Source organism: Lithobates pipiens, unplaced genomic scaffold (genome assembly GCF_037356315.1).
Source record: "Lithobates pipiens isolate NorthernLeopardFrog02 unplaced genomic scaffold, aLitPip1_a1.2 Scaffold_13, whole genome shotgun sequence".
Classification (NCBI taxonomy): domain Eukaryota; kingdom Metazoa; phylum Chordata; class Amphibia; order Anura; family Ranidae; genus Lithobates; species Lithobates pipiens.
In genome coordinates, this window is record NW_027507718.1 from 386,938,307 (window position 1) to 386,956,749 (window position 18,443).

An 18,443-nucleotide genomic window follows, 5' to 3' on the forward strand; every position below is an offset into this window, starting at 1 on the left:
GGCAACGAACGAATTGAGGACCGCCATCAGGGTGTCCATGGGCAGGTGACCCGGTTGCAATTGCCTTGATTTTGGGGGAAGAAACACCAGTTTCTGAAGCCATGCTGACCCTACCCTGTCTGCCACCCGAAGGGGACTTAGGACAGTGACAGTCCCACCCTCCTTGCTGCCGCTGACTGAGGGGCTCTTTCCCACCGGACTCACCACCCCGTGGAGTTCTGCGCTGTTCACAAGTAGTGCCTGTAGTCCCTGAGTGCTCCCAAGTGCAGAGGAAACAAAAGCTGTGTCGGTGGCAGCCGCCAGAATGAGCGCTAAAATGTTCTAGAAAAGTGCTCAGGCTTCAAAATGATGGTCGTCCAGCATCCAGTACACTGACAGGAAACACAGGGAAAATGGCTGTGAGAGCACATGAGCCATGTTGCTGCTAGAGAACACTGAAAAACATGTTCAGGCTTCCAGAAAATGGCCGCCAGTGTCCTGAATAGGAGCTCACTTGGAAAATGGCCGCTGAAGCCAAGGAAGGCATGCTGCCCTTGCCCACACCTAAAGCGACCACCAGCAGCTCCATGAGGTACAGAAAGAAAGAATGATAACAGACACTGTGCCGCACCAGACCACAGCAGACCCACACAGGCACCTTCTGGGAGCTTAACACACAGGACCCAGGACACCTCTAGCCAGCCAAACCCCCATCTCAGGTGAGAGCCCACAGAGATCCCCTGTATATGCACACATACACCGCTCAGCAGACACATGCAGCATGCCCCCAGGGTGGGGGGGGGGGGGGTAGGGACAGGGAAAGGAGAGGTGAGGGACCCCCGAATCGACCTCCCAGGGAATGCCCAGCTGCTCAGCCCCGCACGAGAAAGGGAGAGCTGTACTTGCCAGTCTGGAAGAGCTGGGAGACATTCCATTGCAGAACTACTCACTGATCAGTACAGGGTAGCTGCTGGCTTCGGCATACTGTGATGCAGACATCAGTAGCCCGGTCATATGTATGCCCCAGAGCATAAAAGCTCACCGACCACCTCTGGAGCGAAGGTTTAGTCGTGGCCTGCCGAGCCGTAGGTGTGACCTGCACACACTCGATGGCCGGACTGGGGAGAATACAAGGATAAAAAGGTATCCAGCCCATCACCCAGCCGGCTGTTGATAGCCGATCACAGGATCATTCATCTTGCGCAAAGAACCAAGCTTCTGCATTTAAAAAAAAAAAGCACGGAATGATGGGCCCGCAGGTTTCCTAGGTCCTTCTACACTAGGCAAAATAGAACTGAGGTCTGTCTGCAGATGGGAGGGTTGTTAACCAAGGGACCGCCGCCCTGGGCGGAACTAAGAGTTCTGAGTGTTGTATTACAACTATGCCTAGTATTTTCCTAGTGATAAGGCTAACAACCAATTTGTTACAGAGAGGAGCTGTGTCGGTCGGTGAATATAAGAGAAAATAGTTTTCCATTTTGTGTCTCTCCAAAATCCATTTCACGAATAGATATGCTGAAGTTTTGCTAATCTAATTTCGTTTCTCATGTTCGGTTATCTTCTTTAGTTGTTTGGCGAGTTGAATTGATATATGTATCTCATCTCACCATGACACCCATTTAGAAATCCTTTGCTTTAAAGGGACCTGTAATTTATGTAGAAGTTGTTTTCAGACCTCGATGATAAATTTAACTGCTCTGAGAAGCAGTAATAAAGGTTGTTCTGAGTTAACAGCGAGAAAAGCCCTGGGTGGGCTTTTGGGCTCTGAGAAGTCAATTTAATAAGACTGCTTTATAAAGCAGTACTTGTTCGAGTGAACAGTGAGAAAAGCCCTGGGTGGGCTTTTTAGGACTCTGGGAAGTCCATAGGAATATGATTTATACAGTACTGTAATTATAAGAAAAAGTCTGATAAGGTGTGCCGGACAAAACCCGATCTCTTTGCTTATCTTCCTATCGCCCGTAGAAGTCATAAGATAAATTTGTTAAATGTCTGTGTGGAATTTGTCAGCGTTGTAAGTTAAGACGACTCCTTCCACTGCACTGTGTTATAATGGGACGTAAATAAAAGGCGACAGATGAGTCTTGCGGTGAACTCCCGACTCCTTTTTGTGATTGATGGAAGTTCCCCAATCAAAACGTAGAGTGATGCTACAGTATCCGCTGATGCATTTAGGTTTACTCCTAATGATTTACATGTGAATGCTTTGACTCCAATGTATAAGATAGTGAGCTTAATAGCAGTGTTAATAACACTCCCTTAAGGTAATACATAAATTGGCATAACCGTTAGTATACTCTGAGGCTAACTTTTGATCAAAATATGCTATTTGAATAATTATTTTTGCTACTGACATCTCTTGCACAGGGGAAGTCAGGTACAAAATTTGGATATTTGGCTTTTTGCCAACAGGGTTCAAGTGCTAATATCTCACTGACGTAATAGATCGCGGGGAATTGTTTGCAGCATTGGTACTATAGTAATTGAAAGTACTGTTTGAACCTGTTGGCACTCTGCCAAAAATTTGAAATATAAATGGTTTGGTTATAAAAAGAAGAAAAGTAATAACGCATAAAGCTTGCTTTGTTATCAGGGGAACCTCTGGCCATAAGGAGTGCTTATAGCCATTTCGCCAAAAAAAAAAAAAAGAAGGTAGAAGAAATAAAAGTCAGAATGTTTAGAAAAAATAAAAAAAATAAAGTATGAAAATAAACATGCTGCAGAGATCCCCGGCTGGACCGAGGTTCCCTATAGCATCCTAGCCCAAACATTGTCCACGATGGGTTTAACAGAGACATGAGATGGTGGATTTAAGGGTTAAATCAACCTTCTCTATGCCTGTACCATGCTCCCCACCTCCTCCCCCTTACATTCCACAACCAGATCAAGAGCTGCATGAAAGATCTCATCACATGGGGACACACAGCAAATATCGGAGTGGGCTACAAGCACAATAACCGATTTCTGACAGCGAAGGATGTTGCAGGATGTTTTGACATCCTTAAGCAAACACCAGTGCAGACACATTATCAAAATGATTCCTCAGGAAATCAAAGGGGAAACTTTTATAAAAAGAGAAGAGGGGGTTACACACAGAGACAACCAAGAGGATGGCTTACAGCCAATAGTTCAGGATTTCTTAAAGAAGGGGATCTTAAAAGGGAAATTGTCTCGCCGCACATTAACATCAATCCAGTAAAGAAGGCAAATGGTGACTATAGGTTAGTACAAGACCTAAGGGCCATCAATAGCCTAATGGTACCGATTGTCCCAATAGGGCCTGATGTGTCATCAACACTTACTGCCATACCAATGGATGCAGAGTATTTTACTGCGATTCATTTATTAAACGCATTTTTATTTGCATCCCTGTGGATGAGGAGACACAGCCAATCTTTGCTTTCTAACTAACATGGTGTAGAATGCCCCGGGGCTATGTAGACTCCTCTGTAATCTATTCTATTTCCCTCCAAACTACTCTCAGAGCTTGGATACCAGGACACTGTTCATCTCTGCTGCAGTATGTGGCTCCTCATCTGCAGTTCTACTCGGTGGCCGCCCTGGAGGATGGGAGGGATCTTTTGAAATGTCTTTTTGAAAGTGGTCACAAAGTGTCAAAGAAATAATTGCAATGGTGTCAGGAAACAGTTGCATATCTTGGTTGTGTACTATCAAAAGGAGAAAGGAAAGTCAATCACAAAAGAGCTATGGTTCTTGGGGCTCTGCCCTGCCCACTTACCAAGAAAGACATGCTTACCTTTCTTGGTATTGGTTACTGCTGCCAATGAATACCTGACTGTTCCTACTATGACAATCTCCTGAGACAAGCCACATGTTCAGACATGCCAGACTGTATAAAATGGTCAGATGAAATGTGCAATGCTTTTGTGTATTTGAAAAATGCTATGGTAATGGCTCCAGGGCTCGGCTTACCTAACTATGGAAAGATGATTTGTTTGCAAGGGAAAATTGTAAGACTTTGTCAGGTGTCCTCGCACAGGAGCATGGAGGCAATTTGCGCCCTATTTTTTTTTTTTTTCAAAGATGGTTCCGGTGCAGGTTCAAGGCATGCCTATGTGTCTCAGAGCTCTCGCATCCTGGGCGATGATGGTTCAGATGGTCACTTCTTTCACTCTGGGGCATGACACCACACTTCACACCACCCACAATGTATCAATCCTGTTGAAAAATGTACATACACAGCACATGTCTGCGCAAAGGTTGAGCAGCTATGAGGTGATCTTGCTGTCTAATCCAAAATTGCACATCAAATATGCTGCTCCCACTGCAGGACCAGCACCATTCTTAAATGCCCTTTTAGGATCAAAAGGAGAGCAGGATGAGGTTGTGCCACAACATGATTGCATAAACCTCATTCACCAAAACACATCACCCAGGTCTGATTTATCTTTCACAGCACTGCGGATCATACACAGGCCAACAAACAGCCAAGGGAAATGCTCTGGGCGATTTAGCTGCTAAACAAGCTGCTATTTCACAAAATGCACAGATCCAAATGCCCATGCTAGCCCCAGAATTGCCCTTTTTTTGATCAGATTTTTAGATTTGCAGGGATGTGCAGAAGAAGCTGATCTCGGAGACTGGGACAAAATAGGTGCGCAGAAAGATCCAAAAAAAAAAAATGGATTTCTCTGAAAAGAGGGGAAGCCATGTATACCAGTAGCTAGTGCATCACTTTTTATTTCCCAGTACCATGGAATAGGTCACAGAGGCTGGAAAGCCACTTGTGAACCATTGGATAAAGATTCTTATTTTACAGAACTTTCCTGGAGGGGTAAAGATTATGTATCAAGATGCTTGAAGATCAAGAAGATCACATGTATCAGGAACAATCCAAACAACCCACACAAGGCTAAACATGAACACTTGATATATCCAGCAACTCCTTTTACATTTTACTTGGTAAAAACTCTCAAGATAGAATGGAAGTTTCACATTTCCTACCTCCCTCAAAGCTCAGGGATAATAGAAAGAATGAACAGAACAATAGAAGACAAAAGAAATGCCACAGGAGGAACCTTTGCCAACTGGAAGAAGGTCCTCCCAGCAGTCCTGGCAGAAATAAGAATGACCCAGTGGCGGCCCATGCATAGGGGGCGCCCGGGCGCTGCCCCCTGCTGTAGTCAGAAAAAAAATATATATATTTTTTTTTTAAGTGGCCCCTTTAAGAAAAAAAAAAAAAAAAAAAAAAAAAAAAAAAGAAATATCCTTTAACTAAGTGCACTGTGTCCGGGCGCCGGACACAATGCACTATGGAAAGTGCCACGTCAATGCAATCACGAGATTGCAGACGTGGCGCTTCATTGGAGGGGTTTGGAGATGCTTTGAGGCGCAATTGATCGCGCCACAAAGCATCCGCCCGGCCGAGTGCTTTGTTCTCTGTGTGAGAACAAAGTTACTTCAGCCGTGCTACAAAAACATGGCCGCCCGAGGACTAATCCTGGTGTGTTCAATGGTGAGGGGAGGCCCCTCTCCAATTAGTACATGAAAACAAAATGCGCACATACTGTAGCCGGTATGTGGGAGCTAGAATTATTGTTGGTTGGTAGGGGCTCAAAATACTTATTTTACTTACTGAACTGCAACTCAATTTATATCACTGTATCATGTTTTTTCTGGATTTTTGGTTGATATTCTGTCTCCATCATTTAAAATATACCTATGATAAAAATTTTAGGCCCTTTATTTTTTTGTAAGTGGGCAAACTTACAAAATCTGCAGAGGATCAAATAATTATTTTTCCCACTCTATATGATTTATGTAAATTATGTATATCTATGTTCAGAAGTGAGATGGGTCGAGAATTCTGACATAACAGGGGTCTTTTCTCTCCTTAGCAATAACTGATATTTGCCCTGGGAATTTTTTTTTTTTGGGGGGCGGGGGGAGAGTGATGAGGACCCAGATCCTACCGCATATGCCTTTACAAAGTAGTAAAGGAGCAAACATTTTGTAGTGCAGAAGAGTATAACTGTATAGACCTGGAGCCTTGCCAGCTTGTATATGTGACAGGTTCCTAATTCCTCCTCCGTAATTGGACAATCCAAGTCAGAAGGAGCCGTGGTGGGAAGAGAGCATGTACATCTCTTCAAAATTTTAATAAAGTCTCAAACAAAAAAACTTACCTTTGCATTTTTTCTTTTCAGATCTTTAAGCATTCGCACATTTCTTATCTAAAAAAAAAAAAAAAAAAAAAAAAAAAAAAAAAAAAAAAAAAAATCAAACAAGGAAATGAACACAGATATTGCTCTACTAACAAAGTCTTTAACCTAAAGGCAAATATATATTGCATTGTATGAAGGGTGACATGAACTTCTAAATATTAAGTCTTTACTTCTTGGCTGAAGCAGCCCATAGTCATCAGTGACCAGGAAGCTGCGAAATCAATCCCATCTGAGTGTAATTTACCAAAATAGCCGATTTAAGCCATCTAGCAATTGACCCCTTTAATGCTTGTTGGCCCTTTTTGTTGCCAGAAAAGAGAACAGAGTCCGAAGACCTAAAGTCCCTTGTTACTTCCAAGTAACGCAATAGGATTCGTCTCACATCCAAATTGTGAAATTGACTCTTTCCCCCCCAAAGGGTTTGAGCAAAAGGTTGGCAGGATGATCTATGACCAGTTATGAACTGTCGCTACTTTTGGCAGAAACCCCAGATCTGTTTTACGTATACTCCTATCCGGGTAAAAAAAAAAAAAATCTTACACCCAAAGATTCTGAAGAAATTGGTCTCTCCAGAAAAAAAAAACCCAATGCAGCCAATTGCACCTTAAGGGTGCTAACTGCAAGGCCTTTGTCTACACCATTTTGTAGAAATTCCAATAATGACACAATATCTGCCAAAGTTCTATTTGTCGAATGACACCAAGAATTTTAGAACTTACAAACCTTAGCATAAATGGTTCTATTTACTTTTTTCCTACTGGAAAGTAAAGTGGTTATTAGGAGGTTCTGACAATACCTTATTCCTTAATAGTTGCTCCTTAGATACCAGGCGGTGAGGCCCTGCACTGGTCCCTGCAGTAGTAAATCCTGTCAGAGGAAGCTGCCAGAATGGTTTGACTGCCGTTTGCAGAATGGTGGAAAACCAAGCTCTCTTTCTGTATCTTGCTTAATACTAATGGAATTTTCTGGAACAGGGTAAAGGCATAACCCAGGTGAAAATTCCAAGGGTGTGCCAAGGTATATATCCCCTGAAAACGGTTGTCTCAGTGAAGGGAAAAGAAATGAGGGAGCTGTGTGTTTTGTTTTGATGCAAACAGGTCCGATCTGATCCTAGTGATCAATTCAAAAATTTCAGGATTAAAGACCCCAGAGGAGAGAGAGGACCTAGAGGCCCCTATAACTTTAAGTGAGCTACATCAGGCGGTGGCCGGAATGGCCTCCCAAAAATCTCCAGGCCCAGATGGACTCCAAGTGGAGATATATAAGAAATATAGCGAGATCCTACTCCCGGAGTTGCTTAGGACCTTGAAAGGGGCAAAGTTAGCGGGGAGATTACCAGCATCCATGATGGATGACTATTATTGTGATACCTAAAGAAGCAAAGGATCCCCGGGATGTAGCTTTGTATAGGCCAATATTGCTTTTATGCTCTGACATTAAAATATTGGCTAAGGTACTCTCAAACATGTTAAACAAAATTATTAATAGGCTCATACACCCTGATCAGACAGGATTTATAACGGGAAGATCAACCAGTATGAACATAAGAAGGGCATTTTTGAATATACAAACACCAGCGGTGAATGGGGGGATCGAGAGCCATTCTGTCTCTGGACATGACCAAGGCTTTTGATAGCCCAGAGTGGAAGTATTTATGGCGTGTCCTAGAGGGGTGTGGATTTGGACCTATATTCATCGGGTGGATTAAAATGATGTACAGTGCACCCAGTGCAAAAATAAGAATTAATAGGGATCAGTCTGAAAAAATAGAAATGAGCAAAGGTACACGGCAGGGGTGCCCACTCTCCCCGCTGCTCTTTGCTATGGCAATGGAGCCGTTGGCGATTGCTGTTAGGTCACATTCCGAGATAGCTGGGTTCCAAAGGGAAGGGGGCAGGGAGGAGAGAATCACCCTACGCGGACGATGTTCTCCTCTTCTTGGGAGATACTGACCAATCCCTTGAGAAGGTAATCAAACTGGTAGAAAACTTTGGAGGATTCACGGGTTTGTTAATAATCTGGGGGTAATCAGAGCTGCTCCAAGTTGACAGCCCGAGTGCCGTGACTGCACTGGGAATACCGCAAATGGAGGTGGTAGGGGCATTGAAATACCTAGGTATATATTTAACAACAGATATCGGCCAGTATCTGGATAAAAATATAGCTCCGTTATTGAGTAAATTTAAGCAGAGCTGCGACGCCTGGAGCCGGCTCCCTTTGTCGGTGGCAGGCCAATGTAACCTGATTAAGATGATATGGTTACCACAATTGTTATACGCCCTACATAACGCCCCAGTTTGGATATGCAAGAGGTGGTTTAGAAAATTTGAAACCCTCTTCTGGGAGTTGATTTGGAAAAAGGGACAGGCGAGAATCCGGCTCCAGGCACTGCAGCTACCAACGGACAGAGGGGGAGTGGCGGTACCTTGCCCCAGGAACTATTACCTAGCAGCGCAGTTGCAACATATGGTGGATGGTGACCAGGAGGAGGTGGGTAACTTAAACAGCAGTGTGCGGTTGATAGAGGCTCCACATGAAACACTGACTGATGCATTAGAGGCAAGCTCTTTTCAGCGTAAGGACCCTACAATAGTAATGATGAGTAAAATATGGGAAAAAAAATAAAATAAATAAATCGCTAAAAAATTGATGGGGTGTATGGAATGGTCAGAATATATGCCCCTATGGGACAATAAGAACTTGCAGGAAGTATTAGTAATAGGAAAAATTAACACATGGGAGGAGAAGGGGATAATTAGGCTGGAATTTTGAAATCATTCATGGATTTAAAAAGGGAATATAACATACTACAGCAGACATTTTTCCGATATCTACAGCTACGGCATGCCTTGGAAGCACAGTTTGGCTCCCAGATACCGGAGCTGGACAAGACATCTCTATCTCAGAAGATACATAAGATAGATAAGTCCAGGGGGTTTTATATCCACCATGTATGAATTATGTAAAGGCCCCAATAAGGAACTCGACCTGGTTAAGCAAAAGGAGAAATGGGAGGAGGATATAGGAGAAATCACAGAGGAACAGTGGAGGAGAATATTGGAGTTAAGACCATTGATTTCGGTTTCCCCATCACAAAAAATATCGCACTTGATGTTGGTACATCAAGCCTATTTCACTCCCAAGAGGTTGCTCACGTTTAGAAAGAGGACGGATGCAAATTGCCCTAGATGTAGGGGCTTTGGAGACCTCATACACATGCTGTGGAGATGTCCAAAGCTGTTCCGGTACTGGGAAGAAATAGTTGAAATCATAAACAGGATTTTTGGGATTAAGATGGACCTGGACCCAAGAACTTGTATATTGGGATATAGGAGAGTCCCGGGAGAAGGGTGGAATACAACAATCGCAGTTATACGGTGCTTGTTTCAAGCACGAAAACTGATAGCACAGAAATGGCAGGCAGCGTGAGCACCTTTTTCGAGTGAATGGACCCAAGTCATTAATGACTTGGTGTGGAAGGAAAGGACTGTATATATACGTAGGGGAAATCTTAGAGGGTTTGAGAAAATATGGGGCCCCTGGTGGAAGGAAATGGAGCCTCCACTTGACTAATAATATTAGACGAGGATAAAGATAGATAAGTGATAACGCTTCTTAATAACTGAGATATGAAATAATGGTGGTTAAAGAGATTGTGGCGGTGATTGACTGGAGATGAGATGGTGATTGGGGGGGGGGGGGGGGGGGTGAGGGGGAGAGGGAGAGGGGGTTTGGGGAGATTAGGAGATGGACCCGCTGGTTAGTAAATTCCATTGTATTATGTTTTTTTTTTATATTTTTTTGTAAAGTATTTGGATTTTGATATGATGAAATGAAAAATAAAAGAGAAATTAAGTAAAAAAAAAAAAAAAAAAAAAAAAAAAAAAAAAAAAAAGAAGATCCACTCCGCTTCCTGAATTTGCCACCTGCTCAAAAAGTCTGCCACTCCGTTTAGTGCGCCTTTTAGATTGACCACTGACAAGGACAGTAAATTTTCTGCCCACTCCAGAATTTCTGTTGACAGCAACTGAAGAGCTTTGCTTCTCATGCCCCCCCTGCTTGTTCAGGTAGGCTACGATAGTGGCTTTGTCTGATAGAATCTGCACATGGAAACCCAGGTTTGGAGAGAAGGCAGCCAATGCTAAGGCAACTAACTGCCTTTAGCTCCCTCCAATTTGAGGACTATAATGCCTCCGTCTGGGACCATACCCCCTGTGCCAATTTCTGATCTAGGTGCCCCCCCCCCCCCAATCACCACACGCTGGTGTCTAACGTCACAATTGTTTTGATCGGGAAGGACCAAAGTAGGCCCTTTGACAGAATTGACCAATTCCTCCAGCACCAAAGTGTCCGCTTGACCCTTGTGGGGATTTTTACCTTTGTGTCTAGAGTTTTGGGCTTGTTCCATACCTTTAGGAGGAAACTCTGCAGTGACCTTAAATGTAGGCTTGCCCATTGGATGGCTGGCATAGTTGAGGTTAAAGTCCCTAGGGCTGAAATAACCGGAAAGACATCTCCTGATTTGTCTATAGCATGGCTACTACATCCTGGACCTTGACTTTCTTCTCTTCCAGAAGAAAAAAAATCTTTGCACTACTGAGCTTGCGCGATACCCCAGAAATAGTACCTGTTGAGGCGGATTGAAGTTTGATTTTTGAAAGTTCACGATCCAATCCAAGGCTTCAAAATGACTGCGGCCTTGCCCAGGTCTTCTTGCAATTTCTCTCTGGAGGGGACAAAGAAGAGGTGGTCGTCCAGATACGGGATTACAGCAATTCCCTGAAGGTGGAGAGAGGCGAGGGCTTCTGTCATTACTTTTCGAAAGACTCCCGGGGCAGACGAAAGGAAGGGCCTTGAATTGCAGATGCAGCAGCTCCTTCCCCATATTCACCGCCATCCTTAGGAGTTTTTGGGACTCAGGGGCTATAACAAACATGCAGGTAAGCATCTCTTAAGTCGATCGATGCCATGAAGAATTCCTTGGACAAAAATGCCTGACCGTAAAGATTGAGTCCACATGAAACCGCTTGTATAGGACTACCTTGTTCAGTGACAAGTTGAGGATCAAAATGAAAACTTCTGGATGGCTTCCTTTCTAGAAAGATATAGGAATAGAATCCCTGATGACAGTCCTCTGGAGATATCTGAACCACAACCACCTGTTGCATCAGATCCTTTAACAGGTTCTTCAAAGCTAGGGCTTTTGTTGTATCCCTTGGTAGGTTTGTCACAAAAATAGCTTTCTGGAGGAGGATCCGAAAACTCAATTTTGAATCCCTGGGACAGCATGTTTAGAATATATTGGATATATTGGTTTTCTGTCACGCTTGCTCAGGGAGGGATTTTTGAAGCCTTCCTCCCACTGGCAATGAAGAGTCATTTCGTTTTGTTGGTTGACACAGGAGGCTGGAAAAGGACATTCCCTTTGCGCTTCTGCATTGGCCAATTTCTTCTTTTCTCTTGGGGTTTTCCACTTTGTTCCTGAGCCCTTTGAGGTTGAAAAAGCAGTTTAACCGGTTGCTTTTTCTTCATCAGGAGATGACTTTGTCGGCTGTCCTATCTAGAACTGAATATAAATCAGGGCCAAATAATAAATCTCCAATGAACGGACCACAAAGTTTACTTCTGGATGCCGAATCTCCCGGCCAGGTCTTCAATCTCAGAGCTCTTCCGGCTGAGTTAGTTAGGGCTGCAGATCTTGCTGTCATCCTTTTAGACTCTGCCGATGCACCTAAAATAGGATTTTTGTACTCAACGTAAAATCCTTTTCTCTGAAGGTCATTGATGGACACAGCACCTTTAATCTTGACCTTAGGGTTATATCGTCACCTTCAGGAGAGGACTAGGCAGAACATGTAAAAAACAGCAAAACTGCACAATACCACCCAGGCTGAGGTCCTACTGGCTATAACCCCTCACTCCGTTTCCAGCAGCTCAGTTCGTCAAAAAGCAGTACAAACATAAATAGGAGGGGTGTGTGCTGTGTCAGTCAATGAACTTCAGAGAAAAGGATTTTAGGGTGAGTAAAAAAATCCTATTTTCTTTTACGTTCATTGATGGACACAGCACCTTTAATCTTGACTTTAGAGACATCCCCAAGCAGTGTAAAAAAAATAAAATAAAAAAAAGAGGGTATGGGAACAGCAAGAAAATAAACTCCACCCATTAACCAGAACTCCTCCACGGAGGAGCTGCAACCTTAAACAGCTGCCTGCAAAACCTTGCGGTCTAAGCAAGCACCCGGAGATGCGCTCACATCACTCTTGTAAAATTTAGTGAAAGTGTGAACGGACGAACGGGTTGCCGCCTTACACACCTGGGAAACTGATGCTTGATGTCAAAAAGACCAGGAGGCACCAATTGCCCTGGTCGAATGTGCCGTGACAGGAAAGGGGAGCGCACACTCCCTTAAGGCATAAGCCTGAACCAAATTCTGTCTGATCCACCGAGAAATGGTGGCCGACAAGACCGCCAGGCCCTTCTTTGGACAAGCCACTGATACAAACAGCAAGATCAACCTCCGGAAGGGAGCCGTAGCAAACAGATACACCCGCAGAGACCAGCCCACATCCGGGCTCTGTGGGTGCATGCAAATCAACCTCTTTGGGATGTGACGGCCGAGGGCATAAAGACTGAAGCACAAGGTCCTCATTTAGATGAAAGGCCGAAAAACAACCTTTGGAAGAAATGAAGGCTGCGGACGCAGCACCGCCTTAACCTTGTGGAGGACCAAGTAGGGAAACTTGCACAACAAGGCTGCCAACTCAAACTCTCCTGGCAGATGTAATTGCCACTAGAAAGACTACTCAGAGTCAATAAGGGAATCTCCCTAATGTTTTCAAACGGCGGTTTCTGAAGTACAGAGAGCACCACATTCAAATCCCATGGAGGCAGTGGACATGTCAAACCTCCTGAACAAACGTACTCACCAATGAATGAATCGCCAAAGGTCACTGAAAAAAAAAAAAAAAAAAAAAAAAAAAAAAAGACAGCCAAAGCCCATACCTACCCCTTAATGGTGCTTAATGCAAGTTTCTGATCCACTCCTTGCTGCAAAAACAGCAGGATCCTGGAAACTGAGTATGTGCGTGAATGCCACCCCATCTACTCACACATGGGAGACATAGGCCTTCCACGTACGATGATAAATATTCTGAGAAGAGGACTCCCGTGCCCTCAGCATTACCAAATCCGACAGACCTTGATCCCTTAGCACCTGGCTTTCAACAGCCATGCCATTAAAACCAGTGATGGTAAAGCAGGATGAAGTATTGGACCTTGCAACAGAAGGTCCTCCCGCATCGGCAGCCGCCGAGGAACATCCACCACCATTCGTACTATGTCGGCGTGTACCAAGGACGCCAAGGCCAATCTGGGGCAATCGGAATCACTGGAATCCCTTCGGCCTCCACTCTGCATAGCAGACGTGGTAGAAGTTTGGGGGGGGGGGGGAAGAGAAGGCATTAATCAGCCGATAATGCCCCCATGGAACCACCAATGCATCTGCCCAGGGATCTTGACCTGGCCACAAATCTTCTGTACCTTCCGATTGAGTTGAGAAGCCAAGAGATCCACATCTGGTGTGCCCCACCTTAGGCAAAGGAGCCGAAATACATCTGGATGCAGCGACCATTCCCCCTGGTTCAGCATCTGACGACTTAGGTAACCTGCCTGGCAGTTTTCTACGCCCGGAATGTATACGGCTGACAGAGCCGGCATGAGCCGCTCTGCCCACCGCAGGATGTGAGCTCTAGTTCTGCAGCCGAGCTCCTTGTTCCTCCTTGATGGTTGACATACGCCCCTGCTGTAGCACTGTCTGACTGGATCCTGACAGGATGCCTCTGTGACCATGTGGAGAGGCACCGCCTGATCACCCAAAGCTCCAGAACATCGATCAGCAGGAGAGATGCTTCACCATCCAATGAAGCGGAAGGAACGACTTCCTGGACCGAAGGGCTGGAGACCTCAGCCACCAGAGAAAAAGACTCCCTGACTAGCTGCCTCACCCGAATTTGACAATCCAGGGATAACGGAGATTTGTTCCATTTGGCTCGCAGGTTTTTTTTTGGCTTGCGAAACCAGGGACGCTTTTGTCCCTCAGCACTCAGCAGGCACCTTGTTGGACTGGGAACACTTACCTGCCGACCCAGGCGGATGAAAAATTCACTTCTAGGCGGAAAAGGAGGGCCCTTGCTTACGGTATGGCTCCATACCCTTCCTAGACTGTGGGAGAAAAGTACTCTTTCCCCCCCAGTAACAATCTTAATGTCATCCAGCGAGGCTCCACATAGCCTCTCTCCTTGATAGGGCAAATCAGCCAGTGCTTCCTTAGATGCCTGGTCCACAGACGAGCATTTTAGCCAAATCAGGCGACGTAGCACCACCGGTAATACTGAGGCTCTAGAGAGCGGGGGGGGGGGGGGGGGTTATCTTAAGGCTGCATCACAGACATACTTCAGGCCCTGCACCAACTGGTCCACCAGTTTCATGCAGACCAGGGAAGCCTGTTACTTCTCCAACTCACAGTGTAACAATTTTGCCCACTCAGTAAGCGTCTGACACCAGTGCCATGGCTAACACTGGCCGCAATGCTGACCCCACCATCGTAAACATGGACCGGGCAATGGCCTCAGCCCTCCTGTTGGCAGGGTTCTTGAAGGCAGGGGTCCCTTCCACCAGAATCATGGTTACCTTATTTAACCTGGATACCGGGGGGCCAACAATCGGAGGAGATGTCTATTTACCCCTCCTCAAAAGGGGTAGCGCACCGCCATCTGTCTCGGGACCGAAAAGGCCCGTTGCGGGCTTCCCCACTCCTTGTAAATGAAGGCAAACACCTTAGCCGTGCGGACCGGCTTGTGAGACCCAAAAGGGACCGACACCTCTGTAGATGCCCCCGCCGTATCCTCTATCTTTAGGGTATCCCGCACTGCAGTAAGTGCTCCTACTAGCGCTTTTTTCTGCGCTGACCCAGACATGGAGTCATCCACGCTGTCTGAAAGGGCCTAGTCTGCATCCTCTGACACGTCAGAACAGGGGCCACCTGTCACAGCGGCGCCCCAGTCTGAATCAGAGCTTTCCCCAGAAGACTATGGGGGGAGGGGGTGGTTTTTACGCCCCTTGCGCCTGAACGCCGCTTCCACCCTGGTAACAAAGGACTCCAGGACAGCCGACAGAGCGTCCACAGGTACCGCAGGTGCAGGGGAACCAGTTGCAATAACAGGGATGTCTGGGGAACAAGCGTCAGTTTCTGACGTCATGCTGACCCACTCTCACCTGTCACCACTTAGGGACCTAAGGCAAGTCACACAAAATGCCCACAATCTTGACCCAGGTACCGTGCTGTCGCCGTCCGCTCTTCCCTGTGTCAACCACAAGGTGTTCTGTGTACATTTCGCGCTGTTGCAGAAAGAACCAGCCACCCAGCGCTAGAGGTAAAACAAGCTGAGGCTACTAGAAAATGGGCACTGGCCGCCTCAGCAAAAAACATCTGAGAGCGCCGGGAAAATGGCCGCCGGACTTCCAGAAAATGGCCGCGGCCCACCCCACATGGCGGACACACTAGATACCCCCCCATGGCCTAAAACAAGGAAAAGGACGAGTGGACCACCAACACCCAGCGCAACACCCTGCCAGGACTCAGAGGCCCCCCCAGAGGACCCCCGGCCAGGTACGTGCACCTCACCCCCTATGCCCAGTCACACAGCGGCTCATAGCCTGGGGTGGAGGGAAAGGGAGAGGAAGAGAAGAAAGGAAGAAGGAGAGAACCCCTAGTTGACCTCCCAGGGAATGCCCAGCTGCTCCATCCTGCCGAGACAGGTGGAACCCTACTTACCTCTCCTGCAGGGATTGCTGGATGCATTCCATGGACAGACCCATCACCCGAGCAGTACGGGGTGGCTGTCGGCCATGGCACACTGACACGGACAGCAGTAGCCCGGTCATATGTGTGCCCTGGAGCATATAACTCACCGGCCGCCCCTGGATCAGACAGGGCATGTCGTGGCCAACGTGGCGCATAGCTAAGGTCTGCTCAGGCGCAATAGCCAGGCTGGGGAGACTACCAGGATCTATATTATCCAGCCTGTCACCCAGCCTGGCTATTGATTGTAGATCACAGGACTCAAAAATGCATAAAAAAGAAAAAATTCAGAGGACCAATGGTCCCCACAGGCCATCTACTTGCTCTAAAGACAGTTTGTATTTAGAGGGCGCATCTTCCGTCCATTCCTCCTCCTCTGAATCTTCCTTGGAATGAGGGGAGGAGTGTCCCTCTTGGGTAGGAGGACCTACTTCAGCCTCCCCCGCCAGGACTAACAGTGAGCTGTGAGAGTATTAGGAGGTAGCTGGCTGACTCAAAGAGCGAAACGAATGAATGGTAGCATTCAGTTATTTTTTTTAACTGACGCAATCTAATCGCTACATGCGGAAGAAGCTTCCTCTTTAACTAAAGAGCCAATGCATATTTGGCACAGTCTTCTTCCAGCCCTCAGGTAATTTTGCTTTGCATGGAGGGCATTTCCTTTTAACCACTGGGTCAGAGTTCTTGGCCTGTCGTGACAAAAAAAGGAAACAAGACAAAACCATCCCAGGGAGTCAACCTGAATCCTTCAAATATGCTCACCACAAGTACACAGGAAGAACAATAAAAAAAGGCAGGTGCCCAGATAGGCCCCTACCACCAGGGGAAGTATTAGAGATAGAGAGACCCCAAAGTAAATAGGGCAGTACACACATCCATCTCTTACCTGGGCCTCGCTGGTGCCTGTCCAATTTGCTGCAGCTGCTGAACCCTACATAGCGGTGCTGCAGTCCGGTTCATGGCCAACACGCCGGTTCTAAACTCCAAAAGCGCCAGATCCGCTCCTCCCCTTGTACTTTCTGGCAGATGTGATGCTACACGCCTGCTCCCTGAACGCCAGCACTTTCCGGATACCTCACTTCTGATGGACAAAGTCATCCAAATGCCAGTCTCAAGATGACGGCTCTCTGTGGTATGGGCTCTCTGAAGTACAAAAAACGGTGGAGCAGAAAGCCTGGACTCTCAGGACAGCACCTAAGAGCTCCTGACTCCCCACTAGGTGTTCCCTGCCAGAAGAAACACAAAAACTGGAAATATGTGGGAAGGTGCCTCCTTTTAAGTTCGGTGGAAGTAGTGTTTCTTGTTGGCAGGTGGGAGGAGACACTCTCTCAGATGCTGTCCTGAAAGAGGTTTAGGGAAACATACTGCATGTACACACGACTCTCTTGGTACCCAAGCCTGGGGTTTGTGAAACAAAGAGTGCAGGAGAGTGGAGTGGGGTATTTAGGATTGAAACTGGAATACAATAAACAGCTTTTAATGCCAGACATTTATGGATGGTGCAGTACTTATCTCGCAATTAACAGAAAATAGCGGTCTTATAATAAAGACATTATAAAAATGACTGAGGCTCTAATTACATTCCGCTGTAAAAGGCTGGAGTCATACCCTAAAATAAGGGTCTTCGGGTAATTCTTACTTTCTATTGTTTTCAATATATATGGAAACGTACCAGATGTTAAGCTAGGTAGTCAACACCAGAACCAAGCCTGTCACAAATATACTATTGCAGTGATATCACTTTTTTAAAAGATACCACTATTAGGACAAGTAGATGCTAACATTTTATTGCTTTTAAATTCTACTTCCGTTTACACCTGTAAGGTATCTAGTCATATCTGATATTAAAAACACATTTCTGTCTAATACTTACAGTTGCAGTTAGTTGATCTTTATAACCAAGAAAAAAATTATCCACTGCTTTTCTACACGCACCATCAATAGATTCCCTGTAAAAAATAATGTTTTTAGCTTATATGACGTGTAAGGAATCATGGGAAATTGTTTTCATAAGAAATGCTTAACGATTGTACAATGCAAACAAAAAAATTGGATTTTTTTATACTTCTCATAAATCCCTTTTTCTGAAGCTCATTGACGGACAGCACCATAATCTTGACCTTAGGGTTATAAACGCCACCTCTAGAGCCAGTTCACACAGGGGCGACGCGTCAGGCGCCTTAGCCGTCTGACAAATCGTGTCCCATTCTGTATAATGGAACCGTTCTAATAGGAGCAACACAAGTCGCTCCGACTTAGAAAAATGTTCCTGTACTACTTTTGGGGCGACTTGCATTGACTTCTATACAGAAGTTATTTTGCAAGCCGCCGAAGTTGGATGCAGGTCGCCTGAGGCAGTCGCGCTGCAAGTCGTGCTGTCTCAGTGTGAACAGACTAAGGAGAGGACTAGGCAGAAC

The 18,443-nt window shown here is 45.8% G+C and overlaps 1 protein-coding gene across 4 annotated transcripts in view; it reads right to left on the reverse strand.

The window, feature by feature from the left end:
- The window catches only part of CENPU (centromere protein U), a 114,763-nt gene that overhangs the window by 22,081 nt on the left and 74,239 nt on the right, over positions 1-18,443 (reverse strand). For all 4 annotated transcript variants that reach the window (XM_077477302.1, XM_077477303.1, XM_077477304.1 and 1 more), the window contains 2 exons: positions 17,900-17,975; positions 6,126-6,173 (listed from right to left, as the gene is read on the reverse strand). In XM_077477302.1, the coding sequence (XP_077333428.1) occupies positions 6,126-6,173; positions 17,900-17,975 (124 nt within the window). The remainder of the gene's footprint in view (positions 1-6,125; positions 6,174-17,899; positions 17,976-18,443) is intronic.